The sequence below is a fragment of the Leptosomus discolor genome, chromosome 7 (genome assembly GCF_034619465.1).
Source record: "Leptosomus discolor isolate bLepDis1 chromosome 7, bLepDis1.hap2, whole genome shotgun sequence".
Classification (NCBI taxonomy): Eukaryota; Metazoa; Chordata; class Aves; order Leptosomiformes; family Leptosomidae; genus Leptosomus; species Leptosomus discolor.
This window is the reverse complement of record NC_141397.1, coordinates 12,216,359-12,237,573: the sequence shown is the minus strand read 5'-3', so window position 1 is coordinate 12,237,573 and position 21,215 is coordinate 12,216,359. Positions and strand designations below refer to the sequence as shown.

Here is a 21,215-nt window from a genome sequence, read left to right as displayed (position 1 = left end):
CTTCCTGAACGTCATGAAAAAGGACAACATAGTGTTCTGGGAGCCAGGAGGAGAGAGATCTAAGGAAGTTAACAACGATCCTCTGTCATCATTCTTGAAGCCAGTCAAACCTTCGGCTTGTTTGTAGGTGGGGTGTTTGCAGTGTATGCCCAAAGCAGCATCTCACCCTTTATTTTCCCCCTTTGGCCCTGCTGTTGTTTGGCATCCTTAAGCAGCCATCTTGCAAGTGCACTGTAAGCTCTTTTCTGAGGCAGGGACCGCCTTTTGTAGTGTTCTTACAAAAACTGAAGTCAGGGGCCTCGGCGTTCTGAAATAGCAATCAACTTAAATCCCCTTATGAGGGAGCTGTGAAGCCACTTTAGGACAAAGATGAACTTTTTAATTCCTGTTTTTCATGGAGGAACAAACAAGTGGGTAGCAAGAGTTTCACGAGTCACCAGAAGGCTAGGAGGGGCAGTGTCACTGCTTAGAACTGTCCTGGAGGAAATCAGCAGAGGGATGGGAGAGGCCAGTATAAAAGGTGATGAAGTAACACAGGTGGGGTTCGTTTGCTAGTAGAAGTGGGGTTGGAGTATCTTTGAAATGATTAGTTCTTTGAGTAGAGGGTATGTGCAGATATTTGCGGTGCTTGAATGCTTCAGCAGCAGTTGACTCCTCTATAGAAAAGCTCACCTGGCTGATGTGGATTCTTACTGTGATTATACAGCTGCAGGAGTTGGAAGAGCAGCGTCTTCAGTCTGAGCATTATGTTCGGGACTTGGAGACTGCCTTGGCTAATAAGGAAAGAGAAGAAAGAGCTTCTTCCCAGAAACTGCAGGACCCCCTGTTGGCATCTTCTGGGACTAATACTCCTATTAAACAACTGAATGAACACGTGCAACGGTAAGAGAGTAACACAGTGAAGCAAAGTCTCTGTGTTGCTTTCTGGGATTGTGTGGAAACAACAGCATCACAGGAAGTTGATACAAGATTTTGAAAGATGCTTTTGGTTTAGATTATGTTATTTCACGCTGTTCTTTCAGAATTGGTGCTCTGGTGGTAATACGAGCTGTATTTCTTTTTAAGCCTTGAAAATGAAAACGCCAGACTGGAAGCTACAGTCCAGCAACAAAGCAGTAGGATCGAAGCCCTTCAGAGAGACCTGCAAGCCTCTGCCTCAGTAAGCTGCTCATAAACTTGCCTTTTTGTGAGCTCCTGAGCCTAGTTGCCTGTATCTGTAGGGAAATATTAAGACGAGGTTTTCCTGGAGAGCCTAGGGGAGCTCAGTTCCTTCGTTCTGCTGAATAGAGGCTGCTCGGAAAGCAGCCTGGTCCATTCCCCAGCTTTCTGGTGTTGAGAGTTTTCCCATGCTACTTTAGCAAGTCCTACTTAATGCTCTAAAAGGTAAGGATTTGACACTCGTTCGTTTTCTTCATGGGAGCTTGTCTGGGGCTTGAATTTGTGATGAAAAGAGTGTTAGCAACACAGGGTTGATTGATTTAGTTACTGCTGAGCAGTACTTGCACAGTGTCAAGGCCTTCTCTGTTTCTCATGCTGCCCTGCCAGCGAGCAGACAGGGGGTCCACAGGAAGCTGGGGTGTTAAGAAGCCGTGGGGTTAGGGCAGTTTCTGTAGTGGGCACTAGAGGAGTGATTATATTATGCACTACGTATCATTATGAACGCTGGAGGACCTTTGGAAGAAAGTTGCAGGGTGATTTTGTCTGTGCGTGTGCATGTCGTCTTAGCCCCCAAAGCTGTAACCTCACCTTGGCACTGTAGAGTGTTTTTTCTTTCCAGCAGCTTCAATTGCTCTTCTTGGTTGTGTTTCCCGAGGTGTGTTTTACACTCCGCCTTAACCTTAACCCTAGATCTTGCATGGGGAGAGGAGAGCTTAGGCCTGTTTCCATTTCAGTTACTGCTGTCACTTGCAGCGTTGTCTTTCCGGTCACCTCAATTTTTTCTTTTGCCACTGTTGCTTTCACAGATGCAAAAGCAGAAAGTGCTGGCTCTGACACCAAAGGACTCGCATAGCACGTGGGAAGAGCAGTTGAAGTCAAGATCCCACCTGGAAAAGCGTGTTGCTCAGAGTGACAGGGAAAAGGCTGAACTCTTGGAAGGGGTGAGCCCACAACATTCTCCAGACACCGAGCCAACACCCCGGAGAACCATGTCCACATTTTGTGGAGTTCTTGCATCCTCGGCTTTTTCTGTTACCCCTGCCATTCAGGCGCTGAGTGCCTTGTCCTTTGGGGGTCATGCAGGAAGCGACAGGGATGTAGAGCAGCTTCTCTGTGGAGAACACTAGATGCATATACTGCACGTAGATATTGTTCCTATGTCATGTGTGTGTCATGTATCTTTTCTATTTTGAATGTGCGACAGTGCAGGACAGCTAGTGAGGAGGCTGGCGGTGCAGACACACGTAGACAATGTGCATCTGTGCGGAGAACTGAGAACAAGCTCCGAGCTGCAGAAAGACTGTGAGAGGTAGGGCTTTTTAGCATGGTGAAGAGGTATCTCTGAGGAGAAGTCAAGCTGTCTTGAGCTTTAACGTAAGAATAGGTGTACATAACTGTGCGCAAATTCAAGCAATCACTCAGCGATTTATACCCTGTCTTGTGCAACTGATATCATGGTTAATGGAATGAATTTAGAATTCTTTAAAAAGTAAAAATTACAGTAAAAATATGAACTCGGCAAGTTCCTAATGTGGAATATCTAATTTTTATATCGGTGCTTTATTTTCTCAAATATTCTGTTAAATCCTAGATTTACTTTGAAGCGGGAAGAGGAAAAGAGAAAAACTAAGAGAAAAACAAGAGAAAAACTAAGAAGGAAAGAAGATGCGTATTGTAAAGAGATAGAGGAGAAACATCAACTTGAGTTACGCTCAAGGGATTTAGCGATGGAGTGGTTAACACCGAGAAAGCTCCTGCAACAGGTATATTAAATAGTGAGTTAAAGGCTTGTATTCTTACTGGCTGATTCTTTTCAATGGCATCGTATTCCAGTATGCCTAAAGAAGGAGGTACTTTGTTCATGGAAGAAGCATTGGATAACTATTGCCAAATTTTGAGGGTAGTTGAGAACAGTTGGTTCACCAGTGGGCTGGGGTTTTTGGTGGTCAGGTGGGTTTTTTCCTTTGCCAGATCATGACAAGGCTACTGCATTCCAGGGATGATGAAGTTGTACAGCTTAGAGAAAGGATCCGTGTTAAGAAGATACTTGACAACTGATAGAAGATGAAAGATGGCACGAGAAGGAAAATACCCTTTTTTAGCCCTGTTTCTTACCAGAGTTGTAACAGGGCTAAATTAACCTCCAAGGGAATGTTTTAAAGCATGCACATACGCTAAAACACAGTTATTTTCAAAGCTTTATACTTGAGATATTTTAAGTAGTTTCATTATTTGGTTGCTGGCTTAAAAAAAAAAAAAAAAGGCGTTGTGTCTGTGGGATGTTCGTTTGCTCTCTAAGGGTATGTTACACTTGCGCTGTGTGTGTACATTGTACACGTGCACGGGTTCATACAGTACCTTATGTATTACCTGAAATTTCACTCTCCTCTTTGAAGCCACGCTTCAGTGTGAGAAATGTTAAAACGCCGTTTGATGCTGAAGTGGTTTTGTAGATTCATTTCCCAACTGGCTATTTATTCCTGTCCCCTGTCATTCAGGAATCCGACACTGAGAGAGAAAAGGACCTGTTGCACAAAAAACAGTTACTACAAGATGAGATTGCTATGCTAAGGCTAGAACTTGATCAAGTAAGACTTAGGCACCAGGAGGAAGAAGGAGAATATTTAGAGGAAAATGAGGCCTTGAAAGAAAAAATTGAAGATCCCAAAAAGGAACTTAAACTGAAAGAGGAAGCCTTAACACAAACAGTTTTTCAGTACAACGGACAGCTGAACTTACTAATGACGGAATCTGCGGTGCTGGCTTCCAAACTTGAGGAGATGAAAGAAAGCAAAGACAGACTAGGGACAGAAATGGAATCATTTCGTTCCCGCCTGAACGTTGCTGTGCAAGAACTTGAACGTCACCAGTCATCGAAAACTGACGTTGAACGAACGTTTCAGAGAGAACGTGATGAACGGCTTCGCTTGCAAGACAAGCTCCATCACGACCTCTCTGATGTGCAAGAAACCAACAAGAGCTTGTCTCAGCAGCTGAGTAAAGCTGAAAGCAAAGCTAATAGTCTAGAAAACGAGCTTCACCGGTTGAAACAAACGCTCAGGGAAAAAACATTGCTCTTAGAAATGGCACAAAAGGAATTAAGTCAAGCCCAGGCTCAGGCAAAGCAACGAGATCACGCTTGACAACTTGAGAAAGATCAAGTAAGCAAATTTGTACTAAAGCAGGAATCCATGCAGGAGCGATTGGCCCAGCTCCAGAGCGAAAACCTTTTGCTCTGTTAGCAACTGGAAGATGTGCAGAACCAGGGGATCATCAAAGAGAAAGCAGTGCGCGATGTGCAGGACCGGTTTAATGATATGTTCAACAAACTCAGAACTGATACTGAAAAGAAAGTTTGCGTAGTGGAAGAGAGAAACAAGGAATTAAATGCCAAGTGTACTGCTTTGAGGGAACAAGTCTTTAAATCTGAGATGGACAAAGTAGAAAGCGAGGTAGCATATCCACTTTGAAAACCTTTAAATTGTTCTTTCTGTTCTGGAAATTATTTTGTGTTCGAAACATACTAGGTATAGGTTATATGCGTGGAACCAAGGAATGCTGATTTGTTCTGGTTTGTTGTGTTTCTCTTGGCTTTGTGGAAGGTTTTGGCAAAAAGGGTGCTACTGCTCAGACCTGAGCAAAGAACAGAGAAAAAATATCCAAGTCTAAGCTTTGATCGAGAAAGGTGATTCTTCTGCAGAGCTTCTTTCATCTCTTTTCCTTAGTCCATTTTATGCCCTTTAGAATGGTTTTTGTATTTCATGGGGTTTATGTATGTATTGCACTGATGACACAAATAAGAGTGGTATAAAAGGAAGAACCATCCAATATGCAAGGGCTGAGAAATGAAGATGCAGGAAAGTGAAGTGACGGGGGATGGTTTTTAAGCTCCTATGGAGAAAAAAACCATCACTTCTCCATAAGTTGCTATCAAAACCGAAGGGTATTAGCAGTGTGCAGGTGTTAATTTATGTATGTGTTTTGGGGGTCTAAGGGGAATGGAGTTGCCAGGCAGTGAGGAAGAGCAGCCACAGCCATCACCTTCTCAGGAAGATGACAGTTTTGTGCTGCCGACACCCTGCATTTAATTCCAAGTATTTTGTTCCAACTTGGTATTTAATAAACTGTGTAATCTAGTCTGTGTCTGTTTTCTTCTGTTCCCCCCTGCTGGCTTTGCTTCTCCCATCTCCTGTTCACGTCATTGTACCCTCTTATTCTGCTTGCCTCTGGTACAGACGAGGACCTCTCTGATTGATGCAAAAAGGTGATGGCTGCTATCACTGTTGTGACATTTTAGGAGAAATGGTGCATTTTGTCACAGAATTTGAGTTCTTTGGACCGAGGTGGTATGGATGAGGACAGTCTCAGTTTTGAAGGCTTATTCAGGCTGTTTTCCTAAGCAGTCAGTTAAGACTTCTCTCTCTGCCCTCAATCTGAGTGAAAATCAGCCATGCAGATGTCTCCAAGGGTGACAGAGAAGCAAGGCTGTAAGTCCGAGCAACAGCTCTCTTCTGCTCACTTCCGCTCTCTTCCTGGCTGCAGCTTCAGTCTGCCCTGGAGGCCGGGCAAATGGCCAGCAAGCCTCTGTGGCCTTGTCCTCTGGCGAGGCGTGAAGCACAGTGGTGTTAAGACTGTGCGCTGGAGTTGAGGTATTGCTACTAATCACATCCCAGACCCTTCCTGTAGTCTGGGCGGAAGGTAGTGGGTGAGCTTCTGGTAGCCCTGAAATGCTGGCAAATCCCACAGGTTTTGATCCGTGGGAAGCTGACCAATCTGTAGCCAGCAACGGCAAAAGGGGGCAAGCAATTTCTCTGGCCTGCATCAGAGCGCGGTCAAGAAGAAGTTCAGCTTCCGGTACTTTGTAGCGTCTCTCCACAGAGAAAGCAGGCGCAGAACGTCTTGGCCCTTACTTTGTGCTGGCAGACTCGGACGTGACCTGTTTTCCAGTTGGTTCCTAACCTGCTCTGTGCTGCCAGTTGTCAGTGAGAGGGAACAGTTCCTGGCTGGTGGAGCAGCAGAACGGAACTTCAGCGTTGGCCTCTGGTGTAATAGGAGTTGACAGCAGTTAGAATGGGGTGGGGGGTGAGGGTGCAAAGTGAAGTCCAGTCCATTCCTTCACTTGAAAGTCCATCTGCAGTGTCACTGTGGGGACACTCTTGATGATCTCAGAGAGGCCATGGCAGTCGGAGGGGGCTCCTGCGGCCTGGAAAACAGGAAACGTCCATCCTGTCTCCAATGTCAAATGTCTCCAAGAAGGGCAAAACAGAGGAGCTGGGGAAGCATCATGGAGTTCCAGCACGGCAGGCTTGGAGCGCTCCGTGGGCATCGACTGAGAGCTCCCGCGGGCCCTGCCTGCCCCAGCTGGGCTCTGACCCCACCCGCGCCTCATCCTGGCACCCTGGCCATGCGCCGAGGGAAAAACCAGGAGTGGGCGCTCGGCGGCCGCACGGCCCCGCTGACCCCCCCCCGGGGCACGCCAGGCCTGTCGCCGCCCCGCCGCGCATCCGGGCGCCTCCTGCCCGGACCCGTCGCCGCAGCCTGGCGCCTGAGGCGGGAAGGCGACATCGCTCACCCTTTGACGCCGCTGACAAGCGCTGCGGGGGCAGGCCGGGAACTGGCCTTAAGGGCGCGTCCGCCGCCACCCCTTGGTACCCACCACCCCGCTAACGCCCCCGCGCCTCCACAGGCCCTCCGCGCCCTCCCGCGCGGCGCGCGGAGCGGGCCGTTACCCTGACGTCGCCGTCCAACGGTGCCTGCGCGAGGCTCGCGGTCGTGTGGAGGCGGCGGTCCTGCGGGCTGCCGCGGCCACCGGGCGAGCGAGCTGCGGCCCTCGGGCTACCGGCGGTTCTCTCCGCAGCAGCCGTAGGTACCGGGCCGAGGGCGCTGCCGGGGGCTCCGCTCCCCTGTGCCTGCTCGGGCCCGACAGAGCCCGCCGGCGGCCTCCCGCCGCCGCTCCCCTGACGCGAGACCGTGCCCGCGTCCCCGCCGCGGGATGAAGAGGATCTTCGGGTTCCGGTGGAAGAAAAAGGGGCAGCCGCCGTCCGGCGGCGCCTCCCTGCCCTGCCCCGCCGGTGCCTGCGAGCTCCGGCAGAAGGACCCGGGCAAGCTGCACCGTGCGGCAGCCGGCGGCGGCCTGGCCCAGGTGCGGCAGGGGCTGCAGAAGTACGGCATCGACGGGCGGGACAAGGCCGAGCGGTAAGGGGGGGCAGCGCCGGGCGGGGTGGGAGGTGGCGGCAGCCCCGGTGCAGCTGCGGCCCCCGGCAGCTCAGCGGCGCTGGGGGCAAACGGCGGCGTCGCTGGGAGGAGCGGCAGGGCTGGCTCCGCAGCCCGGGGTGGGGGTGGGGGTGGGGGTGGGGGTGGGAGTCGGGCTTGTGCTGCCAGAAGCGCTTGAATTCGGCCTCGCATCCCGCTGTCGCCTTGCCCGTTTCGCCCCGGCCTCCTTAGTGCCCCCGTTCCCCGGGTCGTATTTCCTTGCCTGGGGGCGCAGGAGTGGAAGGGAGCGGGCAGCAGCCTGGCAAAGGTGGGCTGCGGAAGGAGCCTCGCGGTTCTTCTGCAGCCGCGCTTGGAAGTCGGAGTGCGATCGCGTGTATCTCTGGGCATCTCGGGGGGCTCAGCGTGCAGGTTTAGTCGTTGAGCTGAGGAAGCTGCACTGCCTCAACGGGGAGTCACTTAAGGAGAGGTAAGCACTGCGGTTGGGAAGGAGTTATGGTGCGGGATAAACGTGTTGTTTATTGATGCTGCGTGCACAATTGCCTGATGTGCCTTATGTGACTGTGATGCGGCCACCAAAGCAGCAGTCTGATTTTAGGTGGCAGCTACTTAGTTGTTTGCTCTGGGGCTTTGGTGCAGCTAATCAGTACCTTGGATTGAAAGATGTGGGCAGCGACTTGCAGGAGAAGCTGCTGCTTCTGGCAGGTGTTGTCATGTGTGTTTTTGAGTCAAGCACATCAATTACTTGGCAATTTTGGCTTAAGGAGAAGCCCTGGGCTGCAGCATAGCTGCTGGTGATCCATCCTAAGCGTAAGGGAAGTTTTTGGGTCTTGTCTGTATTAACCCTTTAATGCCTTTTCTGAAAAGACTCTGAGTCAAAACCTTCATGACATTCTGAAGAGAAAGGTTCAGAGTAGCTCAGCTTCCTAGGGTGCCTATCCTGAAGACCGGACTTTTGCCAGTCAGCTAGCTTAATACTCTGAAAACACCTAAAACCAGCTGATTTTGTTGCCGGTCAGTATTTACGCAGCTGGAGATGGGGGATGCAGTTTAAGGTGGATTGAGTGCCTTTTGTGCACAGTGCAGCTGCCTGAGTGAAGGTGACCAATGGAAAGTATGGAAATAGCTGCCAAATGTTTCTCTTTTTTTCTTCTGACAACCTTCTCTTTCACTGTGGCTGCTTCAATCAGTCATGAGGTCTTAGCGGGCCCTGGTATCAACTTTGGCTAGTTTTTGCTTTTTCAGTTCATCCTGTCTAGAAAATCTGTTTCCTCTGGAAAGGTTTCCTTGTGTGTGTGATACTATTGTCAGTGTTATAACTGGGTGAATAAAGTAACACACTGTAAAAAACCCAAACCAACAAACAAGCAACAAGGCAGCGTATGTCAGATGGAGCACTGTGATGGTTTTGGCATGACAGTGCCCAGTGCTGAACAGCTTACCTGAGAGGGATTCGGTGGCCAGAGTCCACCTGCTTGCTGCGGCCGCTGTGCACTATACCAGCCATGAGGGTTGCAGGCCCACGTACACCCTCTTAGTGCCTGTGGGTGTGATTGTGTGTCGTGAGTGACCACCAGATGCAGTTGTGTTTCAGAGATTCGTTGTGTCCTCCAGGGGCTGGAAGAGTCAACATCATTGGAAATAGAAGTGAAGACTAGGAAAAGGAGGAAGTAGTGGCTCCAATGCGTGCATTGTTTGTAGGAATATCTTGGTACTGCCCCAAGGATGTGGCAAGTATCACACCTACAGGCTCCTTCCACAGAGTGGGTCCTGTAGCCCATGGGAGCTCCCAAAAATGCACTTGAACAGCATCAGTTAGGAGCAGGCAGCTTTTCAGAGGTGGTCTAGCAAAGCCTTCAGCCTTGCTGAAAAAGATGGGCAAAAGTCAGCACGGAGTTGGAAGCGCTGTAGGCATGATGCCGGCTAGTCATGAACGCTGGGTCAAAGCTAATCGCTAGGAGCTTTCCCCTGTCAGCTGCCTGTCAGGGCGAACTCTAGAGCTTTCCGTTGCTTAGCTTGTAGGTGCTGGGTTGTTGGCTCAAGTGCTGTTGGAAGTGCGTGCTGCCAGCCTGCTGTTTCCCTGTGGTCTCTCAGTGGGGTGGTTTTGCAGCTGCTCAGGCATCAGCAGTTCTGCTCTACCGCATGGGTGATCCGCGTAGGATGGCAGCAGCAGGAGGAACGGAGTCTGGGTTTGGTGTTACTGGAGGCCTCTTGTGGGGACAGGCAACTGGGTGAACATGCTGATGTTCTCTGCCAGCCTGTTCCTTGAAGTGGATCTTCTGTGGAGCTCAGCAGGCCTTGCTCCAAGCAGAGCCATCTCCTTTCCTGTTGGCCAACTGAGAGGACTGGTTGAGGAGGGCAGCAACAAGTCCGCAGGTTTTCTGAAGGCTTTTCTGTTTGCGAAGCTGATAGTGACTTCTTCAGGTTGGTCAGGTTTCCTACGGCTTTTAGTAGCAGCTTTTAAATGATCGCAGACTTCTTCCTAACCAGTCCCGGTTAGCTTTCAGATGATCTCAGTCAGTCAGTTCTTCAGAGGTGAAGGAGCCTGCATACTTACATGAGAATTTCTCAGCAAGTGGTGGTAGCTGCTCTTGAGGGACTCTTCTACGGATGCTTCAGTCTTTTCCCCACCTGTAGCGAGACATTACAAGTTCTTTGAAGTTTTGTGTGTTTTTCTTGTCCTCATCCTTGTTGCCATGGAGAAGGCTCATCAGCTGCCCTGTAATAAGAAGTATCTGCATTACAAATTGCTGTGTTTCTGCATCACGTGCCACTGCATTTGTGTACCTCTCCCTTTCCGATCCCACCTAGCCAGTGAGCTGTCGTGCACCTGTCTATCAGCAAGGTGCCAAAACAATTGCAAGGTTAGTTGAGCTTTCCTAAATGCAGAGAAGGACCTACCTACAGTGCTGCGGTTCCAAAGGAGTGCTGGTGTTTCCCCTCAGTTCTTGAGCAACTGCAGGATTTTTATTGCATCACTTTCAAGGGAGGAAGGTCCCGGCTGTTTTCTAGCTTGTCTCTGCTCTGTTGGAACAGGTGTCCTGCAGAGCAGCAGGCCCTTTGCCTTCTGCAGGAGTGAAGCTTGTGCTGCTTTGTGCTTTGATTTAAGGGAAGCACACGCAAGGACTTTCTGTGTGATTGTGTCTTTGGGTACAAGTAGGCTGGTTAATTGACTTGAGACCCAAGATGTTCAGTGGTTTGAAGGAGCCCTTTTCTTTCTGGCAAGGCTTTAACTTGAGGGGGGAAGCTTCATGTGCTGCTCATGTATTCTGGAAAGACAGTATTCCCTCCTTGGGCAGGACTTTCTCGGTAGTAAGCTTTTTATGGCTACGACAGTTATACATGTCAGGAAGGTCAAGTATTACTTTCCTGTAGTCAGGATTAGACCGTTCTAGCTGTCTGCTTTGCTGCATGTTGTCAGAGGCACTTTGGTGCGAGCGTGTTCTTGTTTTTGCTACAGTCGTAAGCAAGCTGGAGAAAAATTAGAAATTCTGCAGGGAAACACTAGTATTCTTGCTATAAACCCCATCTGCTCTGTCTCTGATACACTGGCACATGAACGATCGTAGAAGAACTTAAAGGTTTACTTGCCATAGTCCTCAGGTTCCCAAGCTTTAGTCTCTGTTGCTGTGCCATGTGCGTAGTCCTGCTGGAGGCAGCGACCAATGCCTGTTTGTGCAGATTCAGTTCTACAGCGAAGGCAAGGTCTCCTGACGAAGCAGATGCTGAGGAGGATTTTTGCTAGCCAGCCTCAGGCATTTGGTGTGCAACTGCCATTACCGGTAACAGAATGAGAAACCTTTCCTTAAGCTTCTTTCTTCAAAGAGAAACTTGTGGTCATATCCGTTTATTACAGCCTGAAATGATTAATTTAGTTGTCTGTCTGTGCTACTTTATTTAATTTTTAGGACATCGCTGCACCTGGCTTGTGCAAACGGCCACGTGGATGTCGTTACATATCTAGTGGAAAACAAGTGTAAGCTAAACCTTTTTGACAATGACCACAGATCGCCACTGATGAAGGTATGTGGAATATGTTATGCTCTTGTGACTGGGGCTTATCGACTGTGTGCTAAATGATGTATGTGGCAGGATTCTTTACATTGTCCTGCGTGGAAACATGCATATTGTGATTGGGGTGGGATAGGCATATGTTATCTGCTCTTTGTGGGTGCTTTTATTTTCCAGCATCAGGAAGCTGGGGGAATTGTTACAGAGTGCAATGTCGATGCTGGAAGTTTTTCCTTTCTTGTGTGTTGTTCCCAGGCAGTACAGTGCCAGCAAGAAGAATGTGTGGCTGTTCTGCTAAAGCATGGCGCTGACCCAAATCTGGCAGATGCTGACGGCAACACTGCCCTCCACCTTGCTGTCCTATCTCCTAATACATCTGTAGCAGGGCTGTTACTTGAGCATAATGCCAATATTGATGCCCAGAATAAGGTAAATGTTTATATTTGTTAAGGAAGTTCTTTCAAGAAGTTGCATTACTGTTTCTCTCAAAGGGTTTTTATACTTTGATTTTTAACTTGATTTACTTATCTGTCCTTTCAGGAGGGCCATACCCCGCTTATTCTTGCTGTCTCCAAACATCATGAAGAGATAGTAGAGTTTCTCCTTAAAAACGGAGCTGACGTGAATGCTCGCGATCAGTGTGAAAGGTGAGGGCTCCGTCGAAAGTCTGCATGGGTGTCTTTAGTATCCTTTCGGTCGGATTGATGAGAGGCATGGGAATGAGCTCTGAAAAAAACCAACAACCCAGGGAGCCACACAGAAGGCGGTATTTCTGTATGACTTGTGAAAGCAGGTCTGCACTTGCCTGCTGTCATGCCTCAGTGGGTGCTTTCCACACTGAGGATTGCAAGAAGGCGCTGTCTGTGATGGCCCTTCTGGCAGGAAACGTGCCGTTACCTCGGCAGCATCGCCTCAATTCGAAAACCCGTCTCCTGCGTAAGAGCAGCGTCACTTGCACGTGAGCGTTGTCTATGCGGAACCTTTGTCCGAAGAGTGAACATTTAATTGTTTGGTCTCTCTCTCCCATTTTATTGTTGGTTTTAATACTTCATGAAAACCGCTTTTTCTTTTGATCATTCTAAAGTAATGGGGAACGTACTTTTTTGAGAGCAAATAGGAATAAAAATATTTACTGTGTCTGTGTAAAACAATCTATTTCATATCGTATTTTGGATGTTTCAGAACCCCACTTATGACTGCTGCTTCTGATGGCGAGCTTAATTTGATAAAAGTTCTTCTTCGGTATGGGGCTGATGTTTCCCGTAGAGACACTAACGGATGGACAGCTGAGGATCTTGCTGTTGTTCATGGATATTCTAGGTGAATTTTTAGCTTTATCGTTAGAAAAAGTTGTCAGTTATCAGTGTGCCTTTTGAACGTTTTTGGTGGTAGCACCCAGGTTTAATGGTGTTTTGAGACCTGAAGCTGTGCTCAGTGATGTGTTCTGATACGGGTCATTCCTGTGTCTAGTGTTAATGTGGAAGCTGAGGAAAATTTCCACCCAGAATTCTCTGTTAGATTTCAAGTTTTGTTGCTAAGCTCACGTCTGCCCAACGTGAACGCTAAAGAATGCCTCTATCCTGCAGTTATCCAGAGGTGGAACTTGACAAACTGAAACGCATGTAAACCCTCTCCCCGGACCAGCACCATTGTAGTGGAGGTCAATAAAGACAGAGACTGGGAGCTACCAGCCTTTTGGTTCGGAGGAGTTCTAACTGATATTCCCTTTGTTACCATCTTAAAGCAGTTTTACTCTTCTTAGGCATAGCTTTGTACCTGTGGGTGTTCCTTCTGTAAGGTAGGTGTGTGTGCTGACAAGCTAGGCTGAAAAACATGTACCAAGGAGGTGTTAATAACTTTGTAGGTGTGAGTATGCATCTATAGAATGAACGTGACTGTAGTGAATATTGAAGTATGTAATAGTCACGTGGTAAGTTCTGTGTGTATTACTCTTAGCGAATATGAATCCATATGGCTCTGAGTATGCGTTGGGTGGATAATAAGTGGCTGTTAACGATTCTGTTAAAGGGTATATGCCACTACGTGGTTATTTTTACCAACTCTATTTCCTCTCTTTCTCTGTGTAGTCTTAGTAAAGAACTGGCAGAATACGCAGAATGCGAAGACACAGGAGAAGCTTCTGCAGGTGGTGCACAAGACGTTGTGGTACTGAGCACTCCTCACGGGGCAGGAGCTGCTGGCTTTGTGTGGGGTGCACCTGCTGTGGACAGAGGAGGTAAGATCCTTAACCGTGGAGGGGCTCATGAGCAAAATCACAGTGGCCTTTTCTTTAGGTGGTTTGTATTGTTAACGCTTCTTGTGTTCGCTGTTAACTCTAGCGGAGGCATCAGACGGAGCAGCACAAGAAGTTTTGTGAATGTGCTTATTTGTTGCTAGTTGGAGGTGCTTCTTGTCAAGCTGTGAAAGCAGAGTTGTGGTTTGTGTCCTACATGTCCACTGACAGGGTTGTTGCCTTCTGCCCACCAGATTGCCCATCTATATAGGTTTTCCTAGAGAGAGAGAGAAGGGGGACAGGGAAGGAACGAGGCAAGAGCGGTGGTTTTTTTTTTTTTCGGGTGTGTGCTTTTACCTATGGATGGCCATTCAGATTGTGAAAGTCCAATTGTAAAAGCAGTAGGTTCATCCTGAGTAGCTGTTCATCTTTCTGTAGTTGGGAAGCAACAGATGAGTTAGCAGGAAGATACGTGTCTTGTTGATTTCCACTGAGTTTGTGTGTCTTTGTTTTTAACAGTAACGGTTTCGCCTGCACTAAGCTCCTTTTAGTGAGTCACCTTATTTCTCAGCATCAGTTACAACTGTTTCCATGCAGGGGCTGTAGAGGCATAGTTAGGAAAAATCGTCTGGGAAAAGCAACTTTGTTAGCATCAACAATGCAGTGTCTGTGTCTACTGTGTCCTCTTTGACAGATCTGGATTTACAACAACAAGAATGCTTTTCTTCCACTTTTAGTAGTTTTATGAAATAAACTTCAAAAAATCAGTGTTACCTTGTGATCCAGAAAAACAATTCAATGGCCTTGTGATCAAAAAATTAACTCCTTCAGTGAGCTTTTAAAATGCCGTCTGTGCTTAGGAGCTCACATAGCCCTAGAGGAATCTTAGTAAATTAATATTTTAATATAAATGACATTGTTTGTCTTTACGTCTGGGGCCCTACAGTGGAAGGTTTTGTTCTTTCTGCTTTCTTAAGGGTGTTCGATCAGAACTATGTGGCAAATAGGCAGCAGACAGTGTTCAAACAGAGTTCATTACTCCTTTTTTAAATATGTCGAGAAATACGAGCAAAACCTAGGATATTTGTCCTCATTGACTTTTCCCAGATACGGGAATTTAATTTAGAGCCAACTCAGGAACAGTTGCTTTCATCTAGTCAGGGATTTGCAAAGTTTCTTGATAGACTGAAGGAAGTGGTTTGGTTTGTGGGGTTTTTTTGTTGTTTGGGTTTTTTTTTGGCAAAGGGCTTGGTACAGGTAGTTTAATAAGTAAAACGTTGCTTTCACCCAAACAGCACTCTCTGTTAATGCCTCCTGCCTGTGTAGATAATTGCTGTGGTACCACATTGTAATGGCGGACAGGCCTGGGTTATTTTAAAATACGTGGCTTGAAGAATAATATTGTCGTGCGATTCCAAAACTGACAGACCCCCCGGGAAAAATGGGGTTTTGAACCAAATAGTTTGCCCCATTCCTTGAAAATCGTAATACTACTAATATAAGTCCCCAGTATTATGGGAACTTTTTACTACTTCTCCTCATTTGAAGAGGCATAGTAAGTGTGAGGAGAATGGTCTGTGGGTTAAGGACTGTGGGAGGAGAAAGAGTATGCTCTGTTCTCAGTCTGTTTCTAGTAGGACTTGTTTTTCTTCTGAGTAGTGTGAATCCTGTTCTCCTTGTGCTCAGTCTCTTAAAAGATGGTTGTTTTCGAAATGTGTTCGTTCATGCTGTCTTGTGTTGAATTGACTACCCAAAGTTTCGTTCCGTCATGACACGTTGAGTTGTCCATGTTCAATGTTTATATGTGCTGGTTGAATTTTAGCATGCTAAATCTAATTTCAACATGTCAATTAATGTTTGAACAGCAATAGATGACTTTTCCGAAGGAGACTCCGTAAGGTAAGACTTCCAAAATACCTGAGACTTGCCTGAGGAGTGATTTGAGAGACACAGTACTCACTTTGCTTTGCTTTTTAAGAAGCTCTGAAAAAGCGGGGAGTGGTGACAGTTGGCCTACTTGTGAGGAAGAAGAACTTGATTTTACCCCCAAGGTATGGTGCATTTACAGTAGAAATAAGTGGTTTGAAGGTAAGTTTTTTTTTCTCTGGGATTGGAAGAAACTGCAGTTCCAGCCAATATTGTTTTCTCCTTAGAAGCCGTCTCTGGCCTGCCAACCTTTCTTGGGCTGTGAGTTTTTCCTAAAACGCCTGTAGCTGTGGCAGAGCATGCAGTAGATGTGTGGTTTGGGGCAAAAGAGCAATAGGTGACGAGTTGGACCACGTTGTTTCATTTGTTCTTGTTCATTTGAGTCAGATTTGCAGACCCTAGAAGTTTATCAGTTACCATTATAACCTATTCTGTTCTTCTCCAAACGTCGTTATTGTTTCCTGTAAATTTGGTGACAGAATCCTAACTGATAAAGGGCATTTATTTATCAAGATCTACTGAGGTCTTTCATCACCTAGTTCTCCTTTCCCCCTCCTCAGGTGCCTCAAGAGTGTTCGATGAAGGAGTTACTCAAATGGGTTGTCTTTTTTTTTCTTCCGTGAGATGGCATTCCGTGCTTGCATGTAATCTCACGCTGCACGTTTTCCTTCTCTTTTGAATGCTCGGGTAGTATTCTTTTTGTCAGCTGCAAGCGCTCACGCCTGCTGTTTTTACTAATGCTCTGAAAGAGGATCAACTTCTGCAGTGATGTCTGGAGCATCTATTCTGTTGCACTGGCATTCTGCACTGATGAGGAACGCGAGGGTGGTAGTTCAAGCCGCTCTCTAATGCTGGAGATGCAAGCATGTCTAGTTTTAACATGATTTCATTTTCTTGCCCAGATTTAAATAGAAATGATGCATTTTTCTGGCATGATTTGGAAATTTAGGGTTATTGTGGTAAGTGTACTTGCAGGGATGAGTTTATGCATTAAGTCTAGGGATCTTAACAGCTACTTGCATTGTGCACATTTGCAAGTAAGCATCCTGAAACTGTGGTCTTAAATATAGCTGAATTTTAATTAAGCAATAAATATTAAAAGCTGATTTTTAGAACTGTTTTAGAAAATTTAATAAGTATTAAAAGCCGATTTTTAGAACTGTTACGCATGTAAAGGTAGTTTTGGAAACAGTTTGCAGGAGGGTGCCTGCACAGTGTTTTGGGGTGCAATACTCACTGAAGTGAGGAGTGTGTGTGTAGTTAGAAGCATAGGATGGAGCCAGCACCTGAACGCTATCAAACGGACAGCCTGGGCATATTAACCGTTCCAGATTTGATGTGAGCACAGGATATGTTGTCGTTAACTGTTTTTTAAAACAAACAATTTTTGGCTTAAAGAAATCTTTACTTACAGAAGCTGCAGAAGCCGAACTTGGTACTGTTAATGAATGCTTCCCAGCAGTTCAGGAAAAACAGTAAGCTATTTGGAAAAGATTGCATGATATACTGATTTATATGTAAAAGTAGACTTGCTAAGTAGTTTCTTTTGTAATTTCTTTTAGCTAGAGTGAATGAGAAAAGTATCATTCTGAAAACACAGTGCTTAGTCATTTCAGAAAAAAATAAGTCCTCTCATTGAAATGAAGATCTGAATCCCCTCCTAAGCCTTTGTCCCTGGTCAAGTCCTTCCTCCATCCTGCCTGTCCCTTATCTGGCTTCTTCCAGACATTCCCAGATGACTCCTCTCCCGCACGTTAATCTGGTAGCATGCCTGTTGCTGTTTACGTAACTCCTTTTGTTCACGTGCGTTTTTCCTGTTCTTGTGTTTTAAGATGGTGGTGGTGATTCTAGAATGGAAAGTCCTAAGTCACCACAAGATACACAAGAAAGCTGGAACAGGAAAAGCGTGATTCGGGAGATGTTTCACAGAAATGCTGACTTCTGTTTTGCAGACTCGGAAATGACCGAGTGGAAAAAAGAGATACCTCAGCCTCTCTCCGATAGTTGTGGTCTGAAGGAGAAAAACCCAAGCTTCGATGATAGCTTTGAAAGTAGTAATAAGCCTTGGTCAGCAGCAAAAAACCCAAGACTTGAAAGTCGAAGACCGAACTCTGTCGTTCTTGAGTGTGCGGATGAAGATCCCGAAGAAGAGCAAAATGAAGAAGTAGATGATAAAGTCGGCGAAGTACTGAAACAAGGAAGTGGAAACTTGTGCTTAAATAGGCATGAAGGAAACTTAAGAGCAGCGGTTCACTCGAGTGCTGAAGTAAGTATAGAGGGACGATTCAATCACACGGGTATTTTCTAAGAGTAATATAGGTAAGAAATGAATGGTAAACTGGATTTCTGTTAGTACTTATTCTTCACATATATCCATCTTTTCATCATCCTCTTTTGACACTAGAAAATGTCTTCCCCCTAGCCAAAGCAGTTTCTTAGGTGTAGGAATAATATCGGGCAGTATTTTCCGTAATTTTTTTCTGTTGGTTACAGGAAAAAGAATAGGCAGTAGACTTTTTCTGGAATCAGTTAAATTTTTCTCAGTTGTAGGTACAGGTCTTGTCTGTGAAGATTTACTGCCATTTAGTAAAAGTCATGGTGCGATGGCTGAAAGTGAGCAAAGAAAAAGAGATTTGAATAAGATTGAGAGCAGGAAGCTAGTGATTTTCCTTGGAGCAAAGTAGGGGAAAAGAAGGAATATGTTCCAGAATGATGTAATTCAAATGAAGCTAGAGTTAGACGGACATGAGGAAGTGCTTCTGAGGGGCTTTGCAGAACCAGGGGTGAGACTTAGGGTATTAGGCATTGCTGTCTTCTCGTACAGATTTCCATGGAAAAACTGAAGGCCTTGTAAAACAAAGCTCAGGAAGGTTTCCCTTTTGTCTTTCACAAGAAAAGTATTTTTCAAGTTGTCAATGGATGGCAAAGAGCTGGTTTCTGCTCTTTGCATCTGTTTTGGTCAATCTCTTACAGGAAGAATCACTTGAATTGGAAGAAGAGGAGGAGAAGCAGGAGAAGAAGGATGCTGGTGAAGAGCTACAAACTGCAGTTGTTGAGGGTGTGAAAAAATCTGTTTGTAATGACAGCCGCCAAGTCTACAATGCTTCCAAAGACACTGCCGGTAAGAGAAATGGGTTAGCAAATACTGATCCCAGTTCTTCCTCTGAATATGAATGCACAGTAAGTGAACTGAAATGGTGATTGACTTCTGAGATAGCGAAGATTTCCTTTGCCTGTGAATCCTAGCCGGTCTTGGCAGAGAAGAAAAGCAGCTTTTGTTCCTTTTCATTCGTTCTTGAAGAACCTGAAATTGTGGTGTTGGATTCCAGACAGTGCTTTATGAAGCAAGTGCCATTCTTGCTTTTGTTGCTGTGTTTGCCCTGAAGCGATCTGAACAAAATGTGCAGATGGAAAAGAGGACTGGAGTGTCTTGTGTATGACAGTAGTATTCCCCTTTCTGGCCCTGCTGTGGGATTGAAAAGCTGTGGTTGCTCTTGGCTGAGGCCTGGGAAAGGTTTGAGTCAAGCTGAGAGAAAGCTGTTCTGTTCCAGTGCCTCCTCACCTTGTCCAGTTTTAAAGTGCAGGTCTTTGCAGTGCCACGCTTGTGCGTGCTCTACCAGCTCGGTCAGAGTTGGGCACTTTGTTACTCACCTCAGGTGTCAGAGCAGGAGGAGAAGGCCCCGTTTCTATTGCCTGTCTCCAAAGAGTAGCTTGGTGCGGTAGATGTCACCAGAGCATGTGTAGCTGCTGATGGAATGCTACACAGGGGGCCTGGCAGCACCTGCTGTATTTAAGTGTTGTGCCTATACATGCTCTTCTGTGTCTATGCATTTCACCCTAAGTGCATGTTTGGCATAGTGTAAGTAGTCAGAGCCCAGGCTGGGACCAGTAGTTGCCCTCTTCTGGGGTGGGTGCCCTCACCGGTCTCGGAGAAATGAAGATAGTCTAGTCCGGCCAGGAACCCAGTGAGACCGAGCCTTATGGCCGTGTGGTAGAGAGGAGATTTGGGTGTTAAGCCGCCGAGATAGAAAGGGCTTTTTAGCGTTTGGGGTGGGTGAGTGAGCCGTGAGCCTCTACTCTGTGTTTAAATGGCAACACTCAGGTGTCTGGCTTCTGGGAAGGTGCAGAGTAACAGCTGTCTGTCAAGAAAGATCTTTCCTGGTAGCACTACAAAAAGAGCATTGTTTTGGGGTGATTTTAGTGATGTTTGAGTGAAGACGTTTTGGATAGCATTTCTACGGTAGCTCCTGTGCAGTGGGAAGTGGTAGTAAATGCCAAATTCTGAAGCTGTAGGCCGGAGAGCAGGTGACCAAAACTCTGTATAGCACAGGACGGCAGCATGCTGGAGTCTCTTCCTGAATGTTACCCAGACATGTGTTGGGTGTTGCTTGCAGGTGTGTCAGCTGTTGTGTATCGCCGTCTTGTGCTGGAAAGGAGGCAAGAGGAGAGGGCGATGTACAGGCAATACCATGACGTGACTGGGTGTGAAGAAGCCCTTGAGTAACACTCGCTTCTTAGTTTGTCCTCAGCAACAGAAGCACTGTGCATCTTTTGGGTGCAGGGCTTGACTGATGGGGAAAAGTAGAGTGACATGTAAATATCCAATGTCTCACTTCCTCCCTGCTTTGTAGGTGCGCTGCCAGAAGTGGGACCAGAGGAAGAGGAAGATGCTGGATCTCCCTGGGATTCTGAGGTACTTTCTGTGAAGGACACTGGGATTCCCACCCGAGGGGGGCGGGGGGAGGGCAGGATGAAGATCCAGAAGCACTTGAGAGCTTGCCTTTGAATTGGGCCCTAGCGTGGATGAGGTTTGTTTCCTCTTTGCCTGCTTCTGCCAGGTTTGTCACTGGGACCCCTGGAAATACCTGTGCTCTAGGCCAGCTGTTCAGTTAGGATTGGGACGAAGCTAACGACCTGGGTCTCCCAGCAACTGGCCTTTGGGTTTGGTTTCTAGTATAGTACAGAAGCGGTGAAGTTCCTTGCTGCTTAAAATACTCTGAGCTTTTCACAGGGGCTGGCAGGACTGTTTGTGGCTTTTCCACCCTACAGCTCTATTCCGCTGACCTGGTCAGTGGTTGCCCTTAGGGTCTACAAACTAGACGGTGAGCTGCTTCTGAATCGATCCTCTCTAAATTTTGTAGGTGTACTTCAGCCCTTTTTGAAAGTCCTGTTGGACAGAGATAGCACACGTGCTGACTGCGTTTGCCCTTTCAGTTCTTTCTGTCTGTGGTAATGGGCTAGACTAAAAGGAGCAGGATCTGTAGCTAACCCCCTCTGGCTTCTCTTGTGAGGAACAATTAATCCTTCCTCACCCGTTCTTAAAAATAGAAGACTAAATTTTTTTTTTTTTTTTCCAGTCACCTTAGTTTCTGTAAGCTTTGCCTTGCTAGTCTTTGTTCCACCCAAATGGCCCTTGTGATTGAGGGTAGCGATGTGTTCGCTCACCGCTGCAGGATACATGCCTAGGGAAGCTGAGCACAAACTTGAACGTCCGGTTCAGGTTCAGTGCAAAAAATGGATCATCACAGACCTGCAGTTATTGGTTCACAAGCCACATCTTGAGTTACCATGTTAATTCTCTTTTGTGGCTGTCCAGTTTGTCAAGGTTTAGCAACATGACAGAATAGTTGAGATGTGAGGTTTCTGCCTAAGATCTGAAAACACATACGACTGCTGT

The 21,215-nt window shown here is 46.7% G+C and overlaps 1 protein-coding gene across 1 annotated transcript in view; it reads left to right on the top strand.

The window, feature by feature from the left end:
- The first annotated feature begins 7,150 nt into the window (after positions 1-7,150).
- LOC147415074 (uncharacterized) overlaps positions 7,151-21,215 on the top strand; it is a 43,652-nt gene continuing 29,587 nt past the window's right edge. The window contains 9 exon segments of the mRNA XM_086468518.1: positions 7,151-7,353; positions 11,277-11,391; positions 11,635-11,808; positions 11,920-12,026; positions 12,562-12,699; positions 13,467-13,615; positions 17,371-17,808; positions 18,534-18,659; positions 20,170-20,231. Of these exon segments, the coding sequence (XP_086324644.1) occupies positions 7,151-7,353; positions 11,277-11,391; positions 11,635-11,808; positions 11,920-12,026; positions 12,562-12,699; positions 13,467-13,615; positions 17,371-17,808; positions 18,534-18,659; positions 20,170-20,231 (1,512 nt within the window).